We start from the raw sequence: 22257 nt of genomic DNA on the forward strand, positions 1-22257 counted from the left end.
CTTCCTATTTCTGTCCCTACGTCACTTTTGTTACCAAGGCTACCCCATTTTTTTCTGCCTGACTTGAAATTTGGGATGGAGTGTGATAAAGGGTTTGTTTTTTCTAATTGCATACTAATATTTCCTTTATTTGACAGATTAAGGAAATTTCTCTCACACAAAAATGCTACATTCCCACAAACCAGCAATTACAACTTCTGGATACTTTTCTACTTAACCTCTAATCATCAGAAGGATAAGAATAACCTGATAGGAACAGAATGCCAGTTCTCCAAGTCCATACCATTCTGCCTTGGATGTACACTGAAGCATTGTATGAGGATTGGAGCTCATCAGGGTGGCTCACCACTGCCTACACTACTATGATCAATAAACAAAGTAAAATGTGTTATTCCAACCAATTCCTTGCTCACTATGTTTGATTCATTAATTCTACTACATCATAAACAATAAGCCTTGTTGTATTGGTTGAAGATGTTTATATAACCACTTCCACATATTCAAATGCTATATCATAATGATCTGGAATAATTTTTTGGAATAATCACAAATTGCTAATGGAACTTAAGTTCCATCATATAGACAAATGCCAACTGTTTTAACAAGTATTTCAAATTAAAAAACATAACTGGAAAAATTCTGGAACTCCTTATATCTGTTTGTGTATCTACAGCAGATGGATTACAAGAGTTCAAGGTAGCCACTCATCACTATCTCCTAGAGCAATTAGGGATGGGCAACCAATGTTGGCCTTACTGGCAATGCTCAATTCCTCAGCAATTAAAAAAAACGCTTATAACTCAAATTAGCGAGACAGCAAGTCAGTGATATCAAAATAAGAATGTGAATCAAGAAAAGTAACATCCGACTCCAAAAAACTCAACTTCATTAAGATTTATTCCAAAAATGCAAGAATACATTTCCCAGCATCAGTACCACATTTATACATGTGAACTTTTAAAGAACAACCTTCCTTTGGATAAGAAAAATCAAATTGTTGCTGGTAAATGTAGAAAAGAATTGTCAATAAATACAAGCACTATTTTGCAAAAAAGGTAAACCCCCCACCCTGTGCGCTGTTCAACATTTGAATGATCACTGTAGAAAAGCGTAACTACAGGTAAATGACATTTGTGCAATTCACTGTTATAAAACATTGTGAATAATCTAGTTGAGAATATACAGTGGAGCCTCAGTTATGTGCTTCCATTACTTGCATTCTCAATTATTCATGAGATTGCAAATTTAGCTTATGAATGATTTTCAGACAGTTCCTGATTCAGCTGGTTAAGCAGATAATTAGATATCCAGTGCTTGGCTGAATTTACTAACTGTGCAGCTGATGTTCAGGGGATAGGACATTAACAGCTACGGCCATCAAGCATTCATTAAAAATATTTAATTTTTAAAATACAAAAGCTTGGATGTTATGTACATGCACTAGGAGTTTGATTAGGCCATCCAAAAAGATACAACTGAGCCAAAAATAACCACTGTTCGACTAAGGGACTTCTGACCATCGAATTTTCATTATTCATAGAGAGGGTTCCCTCACCACTCCAGCAGCAGGTAACTGGGGTTCCACTGCCATTTCTCTCCAATATAAGACATTTACACAAAATCAGATTGCAAAGTATTAACGGTCTAGTCTTCTCCATTTTCGACAGTAGTGGTGGTAAACAAAAAAAATACATTAGTAAGTTAGTCACAAAACCATTCTCTTAAAAAGAAACAAGGCCTAATAATGTGTCTGTCGATCAGGAAAAACATTTGTGAAAAGATAGTTGGTTGTACACATTGAATAAGACTACCAAGTACAGACAATCTCAAAACAAAAACACTAACTGCTACAAATATTGGTACATCAGAATCTTCGTGGAGCACCCCCTTTGAATGGCTTAAACCGACCATCTCCTGATCCATGTATTCCTTTGGAGCCTGAGACATTGCCTCCTTGCATTGTGTTGTTGGTGATCTGCACAGTTCTGTTTGCTACAGGACTACAGTGGGCAATGAGAAAACATAAAATACTTGTGAAGAATTCTGATCAGTGGCCACAAATAATTTGCACCTAAATCTTAGTAGAGAAAATATTAAAACTGTAACAAAACATGCTAAATGAAGCAAAACAAAGTAATTGAGCAACATAACACTTGTTGCAACTTTTTTCAAAGATATATTAATGCAAAAATTCATGTCAACGTACAAGAAGAGATTAAAAAACAAGTCACTCTGGACATCTGTGGAACACTTTCCTCATGAATTACGGTATCTATTAGTTTGTAGTACCAAAAACCTTCAATAGAATGCAAAAGGAAGCATTAGAGAGCCACTAATCAGCATCTTCTGAGTTCTCAAATTTGTTCTGTGCAGCAGGAACATTTCAGATGTACTAACAGGAGCCAGTTCTACCTTTTGGAAAGAAATGGTCAGAATTAAAGAGCACCCATGTTAACAAATAAGTGCAATGTTACTGCTTGAACATTCAAATGTAGTTCTGTATGATCAGTATAAAGTGGAATGTATGTATTTAGTGGATGGGCCATTTCTTTGTTTGATCAAAATATTTTATATGCAAGCTTAACTGTTCTTTTACCTAGGTTGCAATGATTCCCACACAGATTGAGGCAAAGTCCTCCTTCTCCAGGTTGTAACGGTGTTGAATATGGATAGTTAATCAAGTATAGATACCAAATACCAACCCAAATCTGTCACCATCCAAATGCCAAGTTACAGGCAGAGGCAACATCAAATTTATTAAATAAAACTAAAGAAAGCATTTATATGGCAATATGCTAGTTTCATGATTATTGTAGACTTATTTAAAGATTTTAAATTCCATGTCTTATCACAGCCTATGACTACTGGTAGAGATGTTAAATTGCACACAAGGACAAGTTTTAACCTGGTTACAAATTGAGCAAAGTAGTCAATATTTAAATAAGCAAGAAGCAAGAACCAAATGTTTTTCAGGTAAGATCTCAACATTATAGAAAGAAAAAAAAAGGGTTTTTGATTTATAAGAATCACAGTGCAGGACAAAAGATTTAAGAGGGAGAAAATTACAAATTAAAAATCATTCTCACTGAGCATTGCTGAATAAGTTTGGAACTGCGAAGAGAGGCAATGATTAGTCTATTTCTGCGATTCTCAAAAAAAAGGCTTTACATGGTTTTCTAAACTGTCTAAAAAGCATAATTTCGCTCAGTTGGCTGGATGGCTAGTCTGCAATGGTTTCAGTTTCTGCATTAGCTCTGGTTACCATGAAGGACTCTCCTTCTCAATCTCTTCCCTTATCTCAGGTTAAATCACATCTTTCTATCGGGGCAAGACTGGCAACTGGACCATTAATCTTAATCTTGCCTAAGTTACTCATTGCTGCAAAACATCTATTTGGAATGAAACAAGATTTCTTTAGCAAAGAACTCAAAGACCCTACCAGAACATACCATTGTAAAACTGGTTGAACTTCTACATTCTTTTCTGAAGAATGTCTAAATTTATACTATTATCTCCCAAAAATACCAACTCAGCAGAGCCCATTAAGCTGAGAGTTCCTCAAAATTTAAGTCCTACATAAAAATATCCCAGGTAATTCAGCCTCTGCAACTGCAGGGTAAGAAATAGATCACATCATCTCAAGTTACATAACATCTCCGTTCCCTAACACGACATGGAATTTTTCTTTTGTACTGCCTTAAATTTAGAAAATTTAATTTACAGTGAGCCAATTAGCTGAAACATTAACCAATGATGTAATGAACTGTAATATTAATACAGTTCAAGTTTGTTCAGAAATGCCCAAAAGAATCATAGATGGACCACATGAATCTGTAGGAACTTATAATCTCTTAAATTGTGAAGTTGAAAATAAAAATTAAGTATAAAAGTTAGAGCAATAAAATGCAGAAAAATATACAGGTACTGTATATTTTTGTATAATTACCTTCAAATGCAGAAAGATACATATTTCCAGTACATTGGGAACCACAGGCCCAAGTAGTTGTGCAAGTTAACAGGTCAATGATTGTTGTGCTGCTGTTCGCCGAGTTGGTAATTTGTCTTGCAAACGTTTCGTCCCCTGTCTAGGTGACATCCTCAGTGCTTGGGAGCCTCCTGTGAAGCGCTTCTGTGCTGTTTCCTCCGGCATTTATAGTGGTTTGAACCTGCCGCTTCCGGTTGTCAGTTCGAGCTGTCCGCTGTAGTGGCCGGTATATTGGGTCCAGGTCGATGTGTTTGCACTCATCCACAGACTCTATCAACAAACACATCGACCTGGACCCAATATACCGGCCACTACAGCGGACAGCTCGAACTGACAACCGGAAGCGGCAGATTCAAACCACTATAAATGCCGGAGGAAACAGCACAGAAGCGCTTCACAGGAGGCTCCCAAGCACTGAGGATGTCACCTAGACAGGGGACGAAACGTTTGCAAGACAAATTACCAGCTCGGCAAACAGAACCACAACAACGAGCACCCGAGCTACAAATCTTCTCACAAACTTTGAAGGTCAATGATTGAACCAATCATGGCACACAAGATTGATAATTGAGGTGATGTCCTGAATAAAGGATCATTTTCTTACAGATGTCATTCTTGTAATTAATGAATTGAGGAATTAAAACAGCACTTGAATAAGGCAAAGCCCAACTTTAAAAAAAAATTTAACCATTTTCAAAGCCTGACTTTTTTTTGTTTTCAAGGTGGTATTGCACATATGACACTAAGACATCAGAGGTCTAAGGCCCAAAGTTTGACTTCCTACAAGTGTTTAGCCATTCTCAACTAGATCAGCAAAAGGAACACTAGGTTTGGCACATGTAAGGGAAAGAATTGTGGACAATTGTTCGCTTATCACAATGGCTTGTTTCTGACAATCAAGATCTTGGCAGGGAATGCTGATAAATGTACAGCTGTGGGCAAGAATTAGCTTGTATGCATGTTAGAAAAATTACTATATTTTGCAGGAAATATTCCTAAAAACCAAGAAAAACAGCAGCCCACTGAATAAACCAAAGCACCACACGGTGTTCAAATTTCAGCAAGCAAGCCATGCTTCTTAAGATAGTATATTGGCATGGATAGAGGTTTGGTTCACTAAAAGAATATTTGGGATAAGTGATGCATTTTCAGGAATGGCAACTAATTAGTAGTGTGCACAAGGATCAGTGGGCCACAACTGTTTACAACAAATGATTTTGGATGAAGAAACTGAATGTACTATTGCCAAATTTACAGGAGGGATAAAAACAGATAGGAATGCAAGTAGTGAGAATGTCACAAAGAATTTGCAGAGGGATATAGCTTTCTACGGTTATGTCAGGAATAGAAGAATGCCTCAAGAAACATTGCAGCAAATCAAGAACAGTAGTGGGAAGTTGCGTGTCAAGTCAGAGGAGACAGAAGAAGCGCTAAATGAATATTTTTTGTCACCACTCAAGGGAAAAAGACATGTTTATCGTGGAGAATATGGAGATACAGGCTACTACACTAGATGGGGTTGATGTTCACAAAGAGGTGTTAACTATTTTCACACTTTCCAGAATTGCTAAGTCCCTTGTGCTGGATGGGATTTATCCTCTGATTCTCTGGAGAGCCAGGGAGGAGATTGCTGAGCCTTTGGCTTTGATCTTTATGTTGTCATGGTTTACAAGAATAGTGCCAGATGACTGGAGGAGAGCAAATGTTCCTCCCTTGTTCAAGAAGGGGAGTAGAGCCAACCCTGGTAATTACAGACCAGGGAGCCTCACTTCAGTTGTGGGTAAAGTGTTGGGAAAAGTTGTAAGAAATAGGATTTAGAAGCATCTCGAAAGGAATAAGTTGATTAGAGATAGTCAATATGGTTTTGTGAAGGATAGGTCATGCCTCACAAACCTTATTGAGTTCTTTGAGACGGTGATAAAACAGGTGGATGAGAGTAAAGTGATTGATGTGGTGTATATGGATTTCAATAAGGTTCCCCATATTAGACTATTTCACAAAATACAGAGGCATGGGATTGAGGGTGATTTGGTGTTTTGGATCAGAAATTGGCAAGCTATAAAACAACAGAGGGTGTTGTCAATAGGAAATGTTCATCCTGGAGTTCAGTTACTAGTGGTGTACTGCAATGATCTCTTTGGGGCCACTGCTGTTTGTCATTTCTATTAATGACCAAGATGAGAGCGTAGAAAAATGGGTTAGTAAATTTGCAGAAGACCCCAAGATTAATAAAGTTGTGGATAGTGCCGAAGGATGTTGCAGGTTACAGAGGGACAGAGATAGGCTGCAGAACTGGACTGAGAGGGAGCAAATGGAGTTTAATGCAGAAAAGTGGGAGGTGATTCACTTTGGATGGAGCAACAAGAATACACAGAGTACAGGGCTAATGGCAACATTCTTGGTAATGTAGATGAGTAGGCAGATCTTGGTGTCCATGTGCATAGATCCCTGAAAGTTGCCACCAAGGTTGATAGGGTTGTTAAGGTGGCATATAGTGGTATTGGCTTTTATTGGTAGAGGGATTGAGTTTCGGAGCCACGAGGTCATGTTGCAGCTGCACAAAAAAAAAACTCTTCACACTTCAAGTATTGCATGCAGTTCTGGTCACCGCCTTACAAAGGAGGATGTGGAAGCTTTGGAAAGGGTTCAAAGATTTACTAGGATGTTGCCTGGTATGGAGGGAAGGTGTTATATTGAAAGGCTAAGGGACTGGAGGCTGTTTTCATTCGAGAGAAGGTTGAGAGGTGACTTAATTAAGACATATAATCAGGGGGTTATATTGGTTGGACAGTGAGAGCTTGTTTCCTCAGAAGGTGATGGACAGCATGAGGGGACATAGCTTTAAATTGAGGGGTGATAAATATAGGACAGTTGTCAAAGGTAGTTTCTTCACTCAGTTGTAGGGGTGTGGATTGCCCTGCCTGCAACAGTAGTATACTGCCAACTTTAAGGGCATTTAAATAGTTATTGGATGAACATATGAATGAAAATGGAATAGTTTAGACTGGATGGGCTTCAGATTGGTTTCACAGGTCAGTGCAACATCGAGGGCCAAAAATGTTCTATACAGACAGACGATGTGAATGAGTAAAAATGTAGCAGATGGAATATTTGGGGAAGTGACGGTTTATGCACTGTGTCAAGAATTGAGGCCCTGAATATTAGTTAAATGGAGAAAGACTGCAGAAATATACAGAAGAGGGATTTGTGACTCCTCATTCGTGAATCGCAAAATGTCAAAAGATCAGCAAGCAATAGGGAAATCAAACAAAATGCTTGCCTTTTATTTCAAAATGAGTGGAGTATAATTAGAGAGATTTTACTAAATCAATACAAAGCACTTGTCAGACAACAGCTGGAATGCTGTGAACAGTTTGGGTCCCTTCAATATGGTAAGATATGCTGGCATTAGAGGCAGTCCAAAGAATGGCGCTGCGCTACCAGGTACCAGTCTTATCATGAGAGGTTGAGCAGATTGGGCATATATACTTGGAATACAGTAGAATGAAAAGTGATTTCATTGAAAATACAAGATTCTTAGATGAGGCTGGGTCATTATCTCAGGGCTGAGATGGAAAGATTTTTTAATCAGTAAGGGAATCAGGATTTGTGGGGAATGGGCAGAAGAGTGAAATTGAAGATCGTCAAATCAGTCAAGACATCTCAATGAATGGCACAGCAGACTCAATGGGCCGAATTGCCTACCTCTACTCCAATGTCTTCGGAGTCAAACCCCCAAATCAATGCCTATGAGGTCAACTATGCTACTGTACAAAAACTCCAGGGTGTACACTATATTTAACCATCTCCTTTATAAATAAGCCTTCCAAGCTCAACATCAAGACTGATGTTAGTATTTTCAATAACACTTCAGGTTATTTATAGCACATATTGCTCTGGAAGCTGAAATCTCAAACAAACAATACAAATGGAATCATTTAGGAGTTAATGCTACTAAAAACACCACTAATATACCAGCCTTCTGCACAAATTCACCAAATAATTTCAAGACATAAAATTATATCTTCCAGCCCACATTACATGCTTGGCATTAAAACTTCAAATCATAATCTGTAAGAAGATTATTACAGATTATTATAAAATTTGAAAGATCAAAAAGTAAAAGCCTTTTCCTCATCCCGCTCTTTAGAGATGTGTTGCATCAAGCAATGCTCACTGGTGATTAAATGCAGAGAAGACCAAATTTGGAATACTAGGACAACACAGCGGCTAACACTGCTGCCTCACAGCACCAGGGACCTGCATTCCATTCGGGATTCGGGTGACTGTCGTGTGGGGTTTGCACATTCTCCCTGTGTATGCATGGGTTTCCGCTGGGTGCTCCAGTTTCCTCCCACAATCCAAAAGGTGTGCAGGTTAGGTGGATGGGTCATGGCAAACTGCCATAATATCCTCAGATTTGTAAACTAGGCAGTTTAGCTCTGATAAATGCAGAGTTACAGGTATATGGTAAGGGACTGAGTCTGGATGGGATGCTCTTTGGAGGGTTGGTGGAGATTCAATGGGTAAATGACCTCTTTTTATACTGTACGGATTCCATGTTAATTTTACAAGCATCCAAAGTAGTGCAAATTATTCATTTAAGTTAAGGTAATATAAGCATAATTTACTTTCATATAACTAAAAAAAAATGGAAACACTCAAAACACATCATGTTTATGAATTGAGAATGCTTTTAATGCATTGGAAACATGTTTTTAAAACACATGTAAAACAAAATTTGCTTTTTCCAACATAGATAACATCGATATACCTTTAACATTTGACACACAAGTGAGCAAACTATTTTGATGGGTTGGAATTCCTCAATGTTTTATTTATATTACTTGTGAATAAACCTTTCACAGTGAATATCGAAGAGGCTTCACCAAACTATCCATCTGAAAATATCTAGAAGCAACTAATACACAATGCAAACGGATTTTCAGAAAGATTAAGCCCGGTTAATATAAAAACCAGGCAAAAACGTAATACCATACAGAAAGAGTTTACAATACATGTTTTAAGATACAAGCAATCAAAACAGCTAACTGAATGCAACTTCAATACCTGGATAGTGGAATCATGCCAGGACCACGACTGTCACTCATTCGCCGCATGTCTTGATAGCCAGTGCCTTGAGAACTAGGTCCAGGATGCCAACTATTCCGTGGTCCTCCTGAATCACGACCATGACGTTCTACCACTACATGTCTGTTATCGTGGTAGTGAGATTGCTGGGAACAGACATCACAAAAATTACCTATAGGCACAATATTCACACTTCTATTCTGCAAATAAACTGTATGCTACATTTCTGAATGAAATCTTTAAAGTGACCTACTTGTGGAAACAACTGATTTCATGCTTTTTCCGAATACTAAAGCAAATACAAGATCTGTAAGAATAACAGGGTGGTTATGGTAGGAGATTTTAACTTTCCAAACATAGACTGGGACTGCCATAGTGTTAAGGGTTTAGATGGAGAGGAATTTGATAAGTGTGTACAAAAACATTTTCTGATTCTATATGTGCATGTACCTACTAGAGAAGGTGCAAAACTTGACCTACTCTTGGGAAATAAGACAGGGCAGGTGATTGAGGTGTCAGTGGGGAAGTGCTTTGGGGCCAGCGACCATAATTCTATGAGATTTAAAATAGTGATGGAAAAGGATGGACCGGATCTAAAAGTTGAAGTTCAAATGGGAGGAAGACCAATTTTGACAGTATTCGGCAAGAATTTCTAAAATCTGACGGGGGGTGGCAGATGTTCACAGGTAAAGGGATGGCTGAAAAATGGGAAGCCTTCAGAAATTAGATAATGAGAATTCAGAGACAGTATATTCCTGTTAACTTGAAAGGAATGGCTGGTAGGTAGAGGGTTTGGTGAAGAAAAAGAAGAAAGCATATGTCAGGTATAGACAGGATAAATCGAGTGAATCCTTAGAAGAGTATAAATGCAGTAGAAGTATACTTAAGAGGGAAATCAGACGGTCAAAAAGGAGGCACGAGATAGCTTTGGCAAATAGAATTAAGGAGAATCCAAAGGGTTTTTACAAATACATGAAGGACAAAAAAGGGTAACTAGGGAGAGAAGAGGGCCCTTCAAAGATCAGCAAGGCGGCCTTTGTGTGGGGCCGCAGAAAATGGGGGAGATAATAAATGAGTATTTTACATCAGTGTTTACTGTGGAAAAGGATATGGAAGATACAGAATGTAGGGAAATAGATGGTGATGTAGGTAGAAATAGACATAGAAAAATGTCCATATTACAGAAGAGGAAGTCTTGAAATGTATAAAAGGTGGATAAATCCCCAGGACCTGATTCAGGTGTACCCTAGAACTTTGTGGGAAGCTACAGAAGTGACTGCTGTGCCTCTTACTGAGATATTTGTATCATCGATAGTCACACGTGAGGTGCCGGAAGACTGCAGGTTGGCAAACGTGCTACTGTTTAAGAAGGGTGATAAGGACAAGCCAGGGAACTGTAGACCAGTGAGCCTGACCTCAGTGGTGGGCAAGTTGTTGGAGGGAATTTTGAGGGACAGGACGTACACGTATTTGGAAAGGCAAGGACTGATTCGGGATAGTCAACATGGCTTTGTGCATAGGAAATCATGTCTCACAAGCTTGATTGAGTTTTTTGAAGAAGTAACAAAGAAGATTGATGATGACAGAGCGGTAGATGTGGTCTATATGGACCTCAGTAAGACAAGGTTCCCCATGGGAGACTGGTTAGCAAGGTGAGATCTCACTGAATGAAGGGAGAACTAGCCCTTTGGATACAGAACTGGCTCAAAAGGTAGAAGACAGAGAGTGGTGGTGGAGGGTTGTTTTTCAGACTGGAGGTCTGTGACCAGTGGAGTGCCACAAGGATCGGTGCTGGGTCCTCTACTTTTTGTCATTTACATAAATTATTTGGATGAGAGCATAAGAGGTACAATTAGTAAGTTTGCAGATGACACCAAAATTGGAGGTGTAGTGGATAACGAAGAGGGTTATACCTCAGGTTACAACAGTATCTTGCCAGATGGGCCAATGAGCTGAGAAGTGGCAGATGGAGTTTAACTCAAGATAAATGCAAGGTGCTGCATTTTGGGAAAGCAAATCTTAGCAGGACTTATACACTTAACGGTAAGGTCCTAGGGAGTGTTGCTGAACCAAGAGACCTTGGAGTGCAGGTTCATAGCTCCTTCTAAGGAGAGTTGCAGGTAGATAGAATAGTGAAGGCCGCGTTTGGTATGCTTTCTTTTATTGGTCAGAGTATGGAGTACAGGAGTTGGGAGGTCATGTTGCAGCTGTACAAGACATTGGTTAGCCTACTGTTGGAATATTGCGTGCAATTCTGGCCTCCTTCCTATCGGAAAGATGTTGTGAAACTTGAAAGCGTTCAGCAAAGATTTACAAGGATGCTGCCAGGGTTGGAGGATTTGAGCTATAGGGAGAGGCTGAACAGGCTGGGGCTGTTTTCCCTGGAGTGTCGGAGGCTGAGAGGTGACCTTATAGGAGGTTTACAAAATTATGAGGGGCATTGAGTCATAGAGATGTATAGCATGGAAACAGACCCTTTGGTCCAACTCGTTCATGCCGACCAGATATCCCAACCCAATCTAGTCCCACCTGCCAGCACCTGGCCCATATCCCTCCCAACCCTTCCTCTTCATATACCCATCCAGATGCCCCTTAAATGTTCCAACTGTACTAGCCTCCACCACTTCCTCTGGCAGCTCATTCCATACACGTACCACCCCCATGTGAAAACGTTGCCCTGTAGATCTCTTTTCTATCTTTACCCTCTCACCCTAAACCTATGCCCTCTAGTTCTGGATTCCCCAACCCCAGGGAAAATACTTTGCCTATTTACCCTACCCATGCCCCTCATAATTTTGTAAACCTCTACAAAGTCACTGATTAGCCTCCGACGCTCCAGGGAAAACAGCCCCAGCCTGTTCAGCATCTCCCTATAGCTCAAGTCCTCCAACCCTGGCAACATCCTTGTAAATCTTTTCTGAACGCTTTCAAGTTTCACAACATCTTTCCGATAGGAAGGAGACCAGAACTGCACGCAATATTCCAACAGTAGGCTAACCAATGTCCTGTACAGTTGCAACATGACCTCCCAACTCCTGTACTCAATACTCTGACCAATAAAGGAAAGCAAACCAAACACCTCCTTCATTATCCTATCTACCTGTGACTCCACTTTCAAGGAGCTATGAACCTGCACCCGAAGGTCTCTTTCTTCAGCAACACTCCCTAGGATCTTACCATTAAGTGTGTAAGTCCTGCTAAGATTTGCTTTCCCAAAATGCAGCACCTCACATTTATCTGAATTAAACTCCACCTGCCACTTCTCAGCCTATTGACCCATCTGGTCCAGATCCTGTTGTAATCTGAGGTAACCATCTTCACTGTCCACAAACCTCCAATTTTGGTGTCATCTGCAAACTTACTAACTGTACCTCTTATGCTCATAGGATAAATAGACAAAGTCTTTTTCCCTGGGGTCAGGGAGTTCAGAACTAGAGGGCATAGGTTTCGGGTGAGAGGGGAAAGTTATAAAAAAGACCTAAGGGGCAACTTCCTCACACAGAGGGTGGTATGTGTATGGAATGAGCTGCCAGAGGAAATGGTGGAGGCTGGTACAAATGCAACATTTAAAAAGGCATTTGGATAGGTATATGAATAGGAAGGGTTTGGAGGGATATGGCTGGGTGCTGGCAGGTGGGACGAGATTGGGTTGGGATATCTGGTCGGCATGGATGGGTTGGACCGAAGGGCCTGTTTCCGTGCTGTACATCTCTATGACTCTATGAAACGCAATCAATAAAGCTATGGTAAGCAGGCCTGCATTAACCAATAATTACACATGCTACATCAGGTACATAAACTGTTTGGTCACCCCAAGTTGAAAGCAAGCAACTGTGTTTGCAAGTTCATGTTAATAAAGCAAATTAACATCTAGTTCTTTGTAAAACTAGGAAAGCATTAATTCTTAAACAGAACAAAGCTGATAGCATTTGCCATCCCATAGCTCTAATTAATTATTCATCTTTTCTGTACCTGAGAACTACCACCTCTGTCTCCTATTGCAGGTCTTCCACCATCTCTGCTGTTATACCCAGCCATACCACTTGGTGGTCCACTTCGCATATTTTGACCAGATCTCTCTGGGCGTATCCGATCTCTCTCTCTTGAAGTTCTAAATGGCCACAAATTAATTCAAGGTCACTGACTCCTAACTATTTACAAAGTTAAATTGCTGGTTCACCCGTGGAACAATAATAATAGCAGTTCACAGCTCAGCAATGAAGAGTCATAATGCAAACTAGATGGCTAGATTGTTTATTAACACATGACAAGGTTCAGACTTGTAAATCTAACCACCACAAATCTCTCCCACCCCCCAGAGGGCCTTCCAAGCAATGGCATTTCAATCATTCACCATCGCAACTAGGATAGAATGCTGTATTCTGGAACTTCAACTTAACTGTTCTTCAAAATAAATGCAAATACATACTCTTAACAGCAGAAGATTGAAAAATGATCTATTACATAATGCGTGGGCATCTTTTAGTTTTTCGTACTTCAATGATGTTGATACCACACAGCAAGGCATTATATTAACGAGTCCTAGTGAATGTAGAAATGTGAAGCTTAAAAATTAAATCCCCTTCCCAGAAACACCATTGAACCATCAGAATTCACCTAAAACACAGTTTGTAATATCTTCTATCTACATATTATAGCGTCTAATGCCACGCAAGTGTATCAAATCTGGCTGATGTCGTACATAAAATGTTATGAGAATTTTCAGTACTTTCTGAAAAGACTAGCCTGGACAAAGTTAAAAGAAACATCTGCAATACTGATGCAAAATGGGAGAAAATTTCAACGTTACCTCAATTCATGTTTTGTTGAGCCCATGCCACCACTCGACTTCCAATCATCAGGTCGAGAAGAATTATGACTTGGTCGGCTGTGATGGACTCCACGTTCTTCCATCCTACTGCGGTCAGAAAAGTTTCTTGATGGGGACATCTTTTGCAGATGCTCATGTCCCCTGCTAGCAGCTGAGCGGTCCTGAATTGTTACAGTTCGCCGGTCGTCTCTCTCCCTTATTTCTCTCCGCTCAGCATTTGCATGAAGTTCACTTCTTTGTTGGGAAGTTGGTCTTCTGGAATCATTATATGGCTTTGGATATCTGTTATAACCAGTGTCCTCTCTGCGACTTCCAGAACGATTCTTTTTTCCCTCTCCTTGATGGTTGTAACGATCCCCTCGCCTGCAAATTTACAGAATAACTTCATGGTTCAGCCAAACTCAGACTGTGGCATTAAACATTTTCATGGTCTTCAAGGATTCATTGCACCATTATAAGGAACAGTTGGGTTGATTTTATTTCAGATGCCATGTCCAGTCCTACAGGGTGCACATCCATTACCAAAGAGAGATCAGGAATATGCAAATAGCAGTTATTAACTCATATCCTATACTTTGGTGCAATGTACAATCTCAGTACACCACCTTTGATATTATTTTCCAATAGCTGCAGTTAAAAAAAAAATCAGATCTCACTTGAGGCAATCACAATCCAGATGTACTCACCTATCAAATGACGGTACCCTGTGGTCAAAGTCATTGTAACGGTTTGGCTCTTGGCGACTGTAATCAGAACCATGACCAAATCGGGCATCATTGTCCAGAGCTCTCCTTTTGTGTTCATTCCAATAGGGTTCATCACGTCTAGGCATTAATGACATTTACATATTTTAAAAAGTTCATCTAAAATTTTAAGTTCAGTTTTAACTAATAAATATGGAAGTCAATGGCAGGTTAAAAAAACTTTCTATGGCTCTGTAATTTTAAGTTTTAAATACTGACTTTATTTTTGCCTAAAAATGACTGATCGATACATTTCTATTTTTGAAAAGGGGAAGTAAAGGGAAACAAGAAAATCTAGATTTAGAAGAATGGAGAAATGGGTTGTGATGTGAGGCTGTTTTAAATGTAAAACACTTTCATTCATAAAATAATGTCAATCACTTTCTGCTGCTGTGTGGGAACACTAAAGTGGCTAACCGTACGTGCAACCATGCAGCTGATAGTGTTACTTTTCTGTTGCCATTTCTGGGATAAGCTGTCCACCAATATCCATTACAAGCTTACAAACTCCCATAGCTACCTCAACTACACCTTTTCACATCCAACTTGCTTCAAGCATTCCACCTCTTACCCCAGTTGCTGTTGCATTGGTGCCACCTTCCACCAGGAATACGCAACGTGTGTTCCCACCTTTCTTTGCCTTCTGCACAGATCTCCAAGGTCTGTGTGCAGCAGTGGCTTCTGTAACTTGAAATCATTAAAATGGCAGTAGCACACGGAACACCAGATGTGCAGCCACTCCGAGCATTCACACGTGCACAGCCTAGAGAAAGTATTGGACAGACCCTTCTTTTTCCTCAACTGAGAATTCTCTCCATCACTGTGGTTAACACAGTCCTCAGCCACATCTAATCCATTTCCAGCACTCTGCTCTCACCCCATCTACCCTTTTGCAGAACAAAGGAAGCGTCATACAAGTCCTCATTTTTTACCTCACTCACCTCTGTAAAGGATGCCACAAAACAGTAACCCCAACCCCCTGCAATTGCAACATTCTGCAGGGACCCTAAATTCTGTGGCACCCTAGTTCACTCTTCCACAACTCCTCACAGGCACAATCTCATGCATTTGCTAAAGGTACCAATATATCTCCTTTTTCCTCACTGTCCAAGGTCACAAACACATCTTCTAGGCAAAGCAGCCTTTTACTAGTACTTGATTCAGTCTGGTCAGCTGTATTTGCTTCTCACATTGCAGTTACTTTTACATCGTCGAGACAAAACTCAAGACTGGGTCACTGCTTTGTGGAATACCTTCGTCTACCAGTTATATGCCATTTCAATAAACCATCTCAAACATGTTAATAGTCCTCAGGGGCTGCTACAATGTTCCAACAAAGCACAATTCAAGCTCAGGGAACACCACCTTATTTTCCACTTTGGCATTTTTGAGCCAATATCTAGTATTGAATTACACAACTTCACAGTCTGACTTAATGATGTTTGATGGACTAGTCTTGTTTGTGCCTTTTGCTCCACCTCTGCCTGTGAAAAAAACATGAACAACATTTTCCAACCCTTTTCAGTTCTGAAGAATCATACTGCGACTGAAAACATGAACTCCTTATCTCTGCATAGATGCCGAAAGAGCTGCGTTTAGCTAGCATTTTCTGTGTTTGGTACAGAAAAAGGCCTGATACTTAACCCACACAGCTTTATAAACAATACACTAAGGATAAACTGGAAAAAATGATAAACCATAATAAGCAAAAGCTGAATTTCCACTTAGAAATGGGGGATTAAGCTTTATTGGGAGTCGTCATTATGTGCATTAATCCAAAGAGCATACTGAAGCTCATCCATTCAAAAAATTACTCTTCACTACCATACCTATTATCTACATCAGGTGGGCGTTTTAAAGAATTTCTTCTTTCTTGTTCATAGCGGAGCTGTTCTTGCTGCCGACGAAGCTCTTCACGTTCACGGGCAATGCGCTCTATTTCTTTACGGCGTTCCTGAAGTATTAAATCAATATAAGTGTCAGTTTTTTTTTGTGGCTTGTTTTATAGCACTCTGCCCTTCTCCACACCTCCTTCCACTGATGGGCAGAAGTAGGAATGGTAACTCACAGGAGAGACACCGCAAGACACATGACCTTGCCCTCTTTCCACCAAGGAGCACTTACTCACGATACAATTACACCTCTCAAATATATTTAGCACTAAGTAAACATAATTTTAAACCTCAAGTGTTTCTCTTTCCAGAGATGATTGAGCTTTAGAGTTATCTCAGCATTTTCTCATTTTAAATTTTCTGCATCTGTCATATTTTATAATGACTTAATTGCTGCCAAAGTAATCATCCTCCAGTTTAGTTACCACTTCAAAATTATAACCATCAGTTTCAATGCACTAAATCATGCTCCTAGAAAAAGTCTCAGGAATCAATGGAAAATGAGACTTTACCTGGAGAACCATGAAAACTAAGAATCAGTTTCCGCTACAAAAACCACAATTTGCAAATAACTCTAAGTTCTAACTGACTATTTCACCAAATGATGAGACCTCTGAAATGTATCACATCTCCCTCTCCACTTGAGATAAATACAATTAAGATCCTTCCAGTACGGATCCCATAAAGAACATAGAATCCCTACAGTGTGGAAGTAGGCCATTTGGCCAATTAAGTCCACACCAACTCTCCAAAGAGCGTCCCCCCTGTCCTTGTGACCCTGCATTCCTATGGCGAGTCTACCTAGCCTCAAGATTCCTGGACATTGAGCAATTTGGCATGGCCAATCCACCTAACTTTGGACTGTGGGAGGAAACTGGAGCACCCAATGGATACCCAAACAGACTTGGAGAGATGGTACAAACTCCAAACAGTTGTCCCAGAGTGGAATCCAACCTGGCACTGAGACATCAATGCTAACTACTGATCCATCAAGACTTCATTTACTTTATTTGAAATCAACATGTCTGCTGGAGATAGGTGGATCATGACCTTAGAAAGTTTTAGATTTTAGTTGTGTCCTTATAAGGAAGTGCTGCCTCAAAGCCAAGCATTATTGGTCGTGATAGTAAGCAAACAATTTTTCTTTTAAAACATAAGTGCACAAAGCTGTAAGCAGCAGTAGATGTTATGATCCCAGGCCAGATAGCCAAACTTATGATACTATCTAGCTCGGGAGCATTAACCGTTTCTCCTTTAAAGGAGACAAAGCGAGAGATCCAGGAAACTTGCAAAAGACAATAAGAGCATAAAATTCCACCATTTTGAACGTACAATCTCCAACTTTACATTAGAATAGTAATCCTTAAGAGTATCAGGCTGTAACCAACCATGCCACAGCATTTAAAAAAATATGTTCAGAACACATTTCTCAAGAACTCCTTTCCAAAATTCTATGGACATGGTGGGTCATCAAATCTCTTTAAACTTCACAAGGGATCACAATTCTTCACTTCTGCCAATCAGACCTTGAAACTCCCAAGACGATCCATCATTGACTGGCTTAACGTTTGTTCCGGTTCTGGTTGATCCCTCCCTTCCTGGATTGATGTCCAATAAACCCCATCTGGCCTGCCTCCAGTTGTTATTTGCTGCACAACTCCAGCTTTTCACTAAGAGCTAGATTCACCAAGTCAACACTGTTTCTGAATTTTCACTGACCTCAAATCTTGCTCAGTTGCAGCAAATATTACTTGTGGTCTTCACATCACTCTCTCTTGCCTGTAACAAACGCTTGTGGTACATGGTTTCCTGAGCCCCAACAAATCCCAAAACTTCCATGAAGCTTCACTATAGAGAACTTTTAAATTGCTCGAGGACTTCAGAGTTAACACTACACAAAGTCCACGTAGTTCAGCTGTCTTTGGCAGCAGCACCTAACACAGAATGCCTTTTTCTTCCTCTCCTCCTTCTCCAACAACCTGCAGCCTTTGAATTCCTCTTCCACAGTTCCCGAACTGTCTTTAAATGACCCATTGCAAAACTTGTAATAAGCCCCTCCCCATTTGCTGGGCAGATTTAAAAAACGGTGTCATCTACTAATTCTTGATTCCATAAAATGTCTGTTCCATACATATTACCAGTCAAACTGCTGGCTTGCTCAGCACATAAAGGATTTCTTCATAGGAAGTTTAGTTTTCTCAGCTTCTCGCTGGAAGAATTAATAATTTTGGTCATGGGAGAGTCTATTCCACGATGCTGGAGCACCATCTCTTCATAACCTACTCAAGAACCAACACCACTCACATCCACTGGCCACGGTACTTTGTCTTGACAAAAATACACACTTGGCTGCGATTAGCAAAGTGCGATTAAGAGGTAATTGTAAAGAACAAATGTTTTTGAGATGTTGAATCCATACTGAAAAGCGAAATAGAGAACCTGTTCTATACGTATGCGTTCCCTTTCCAGTCGCTCCCGTTCCATTCTCTCTCTCTCAAGTTTTTGCTTTTCAATCTCCAACCGTTCCCTTTCTCGTTGTAAGCGATCACGTTCTTCACGTTCACGTATCATGCGAATGCGCTCCCGCTCACGACGTTGCCTTTCAGCTATTTCACGCCGCCTAATTAAAAAGAGTTTTAAAAAATGCGTATTGCATGCACCTAATACAGCAATGTTAAGCTGAGTCAAATGGCAAGTTCTGAAGAGTACAGTGCATCCAAAGTAATCTGCTAACATCCAGTAGCCTAGTAACTGTTGGTTTATGTGCCATTGGTGGGAATTTCTCATTTTAATTTTGAGTTCTATATTACAAAGAAAAGCCTTGTATGAAAAAATTGTATTGCAAAAATTAGAAAAGGAAGAGCAAACACAAATCTGTGTGGCCAGCTCTCAGACTCAAGTACAAATACAGAGTCCAGAAGTAGGTAGCACTGTTTAAACATTTGGGGTCGTGCTTTTAGGGTAGAGATCAAGGCAAATATTCTCTCAGCTTGAGAGACATTGGAACTCTGCCACAAAAGGCAGGTGGTGGCAGGGTGATTGAATATTTTTAACATGAAAGTAGATAAAATCCTGGTCAAGGGAGTCAAAACGGTTATTGGAGATGGGAAAGTGGAATTCTAGACAAACAGTTCAAACATGATATGTTAAATGGTGAAGCAGACTTAAAAAGCCAAACAGCCTAACTCTGGTCCTAATACACACCCTCGCAACCAAAATTAGGGGACAGAAATGCCCTATAGTCTTTCATCAGATTAGACACTTGAGAATTGCATTTATTTTACACATTGCATGACCGGCAGATACACAACATTTTTGGAAAAAACAGCCCAAATTTCTTTTGCCGTGTAATCACCATTAAACTTCAATAAGCATGGCAGTTGATGTGCGTACAGTGAGCTTCCACCAACAGCAGTATGATAGTTAACGGATAAACTGAGTGTTCGTCACTAAGGAATCACATCTTGGGTAGACTCCCCATGCTGCTGAGCAACAGCTTTATAGGGTTATTTATGACAAGATGACATATGGAACCCAGATTAAGACCTTGGAGCACACTTTCAGTATGACGCTAGAATTCTATTAAAATTCATTTACAGGATGTTAGCAAAGGTGAGTGGCTCAAAATAAAAAGGATCTTGGGGAAAAAAAAGGATCATATAATATACAAATATTTCCTGGCTACTTCAAAAAGTAGAATTATTAGACTTAAAGTGAAAACTGATAATTTATACTCACTTGATATACCTTCTATTACTATCAAAACTATGGACAAACTTGTTCATATTAAATCACCAAAGTGAGGTCAGCATTTCAGCGTTCAAATGCATTTTGTATATGTATAACAAGATAATTAGCACCAGAAAATCACCTATTTCTATCCATCCACCTTGTGCATGATTCGAAACTAAGTTTCTTAAGGAATGAAAAATGGTATGGGGTTTGTGCTTTCCACGGACTCAATTTGATTTATTTATTTCAAACTTCATTACAGTACAGTGCAATGAAATTAGTAAAATATTAAGTAATAAATAACCCACATCCGCAAAAAGAAGATTTTTGGATCTAACTTCCTAACTACATCCATGGAAGGAAGTTCCAATGCCATGACCCAACATGCTAAACTTGACACACAGTCACGTTGTCATTTAAATTAGGCTCCATTCATGAAAATCACGACCAGGTAAGACTTTGAATCACATCTTCCCAGTAAAATCAATGTAAATGCTACAGTTAGTTCTGTAGAACTTACTTTTCAGAAAAAGGAAATGTTTAATTCAGCTTTGCTAAATTACTGTTCGTTTACTATTCATTCAGGGAATAAGGTTTCCACTGGCTAGGCCAGCATTTATTGCCCAACCCTAGTTGTCCAGAGGACAGTCATAAGTCAAGCACATTGCTGTGGGTCTGGAGTCAAATGTCGACCACACCAGTTAAGGCTGGCAGATTTCCTTCTCTGAAAGACATTAGTGAACCAGATGAGTTTTTCTGACAATTGGCAATGGATTCATGGACATCATTGCACTATTAATTCCAGAGTTATTGTTTAATTAAAATTCCACCATCTGCTGTGGTGGAATTTGAGCCTGGGTCTCTAGATTAATAGGCCATCAATAATACTACTAGGCCATCGTGAGCCCTCATTAAAATAAATTTAGATAGACAACATTTGCCAACTTTCTTAATTCATGTTTGCTACTAAGCCTGTTTTCTAAACTTCACTTGTCACACATCCTGCTCCCACTCATCATCCTAGTTGTGATGGTCCATTCCTTTCACTAACCCTTGAACTTGCAACCTTTCCCTCTTTCTCTCAGAGAATTGTAGCCTTTCCCAGTCCCTAAGCCACAGAGTTTCAGCTTCACTTACTTTCTCATTCACTAACTTGCTGCATACCTTCTGACTTGCAGCCTCTTTCCAAGCCATCCCTTCACTGATTATTTCTCCAGCGCCTATTTTTTGGGAGCAATGGTACAAGGTGAGCCATGAAATGAGGGATGCAGCTTTGGAAATAATGTGAAAATAAAATATCAATTATAATTATCCCAGTTCCACATCTCTGCCCTACATTATAACAAACACACAACTTAAGTTTTGGTCTGGATCTTGAACAGAAACACAGATCTAGTTCAGCAAAGCAGCAAAACACAAGTTACACAGAGTGGGAGGCTTGCCAAGATTTCGTTTGAGGAGAGTCAGAGAGCAGCCGCTCCAAAATACAGCCCACTCCAAATTAGTGCCCATCAGATCACATGGTTCAAGTTCCACCAGTAGGAAAACTATTTTGAAATGAAGCTCAGTGCTAAATGAGCATGCAGGCCCCATTCAAGTAAAGACAAAATGGGGCAACACCAAAAAGGACTTGGAAGTTCAGCGCCAAAGGCAGATGGTGCAACTGAGCAAGTTTGTGTGTCTTTTCAACAAAGTCAGATAAAAGGCAAAGTTGCCACAATACCAGAAGACCATAAGGGTGCTATCTCATTAGAGAGTGAGGTTAACTTGAAGATCACTGCTCAGGCAAGGAGCAAGACTGAGAAGATGGGGGGGGGAACTTCACCGGGGAGCTCATTCAATACGGGAAATAAATCAATGGCTTTAGCATAATTCTATTGAAAATCAGCTATCCAGCCAACTGAGTTCACCAATTTCCCATGACATTAACAATAATGCGTTGTAAATGCATCAATTTCCATATGTTTACAAATAAAATCCCCA

At 39.8% G+C, this 22257-nt stretch overlaps 1 protein-coding gene across 4 annotated transcripts in view; it reads right to left on the reverse strand.

Annotated features, from left to right (window-relative positions):
* Positions 1–879: 879 nt before the first annotated feature.
* Positions 880–22257, reverse strand: part of sltm (SAFB-like, transcription modulator) — a 59602-nt gene continuing 38224 nt past the window's right edge. For 3 of the 4 annotated variants that reach the window (XM_072565025.1, XM_072565022.1, XM_072565021.1), the window contains exons 15-21: positions 18982–19162; positions 16480–16604; positions 14594–14731; positions 13887–14270; positions 13049–13187; positions 9056–9222; positions 880–2000 (exon numbers count right to left, since the gene is read on the reverse strand). In XM_072565025.1, the coding sequence (XP_072421126.1) occupies positions 1865–2000; positions 9056–9222; positions 13049–13187; positions 13887–14270; positions 14594–14731; positions 16480–16604; positions 18982–19162 (1270 nt within the window). In that variant the 3' untranslated portion in view covers positions 880–1864. Of the gene's footprint in view, positions 2001–2039; positions 2413–9055; positions 9223–13048; positions 13188–13886; positions 14271–14593; positions 14732–16479; positions 16605–18981; positions 19163–22257 lie in introns of those variants that run through there. The other variant, XM_072565023.1, reaches the window with a different exon arrangement.

Source organism: Chiloscyllium punctatum, chromosome 48, assembly GCF_047496795.1.
Source record: "Chiloscyllium punctatum isolate Juve2018m chromosome 48, sChiPun1.3, whole genome shotgun sequence".
Lineage (NCBI taxonomy): Eukaryota > Metazoa > Chordata > Chondrichthyes > Orectolobiformes > Hemiscylliidae > Chiloscyllium > Chiloscyllium punctatum.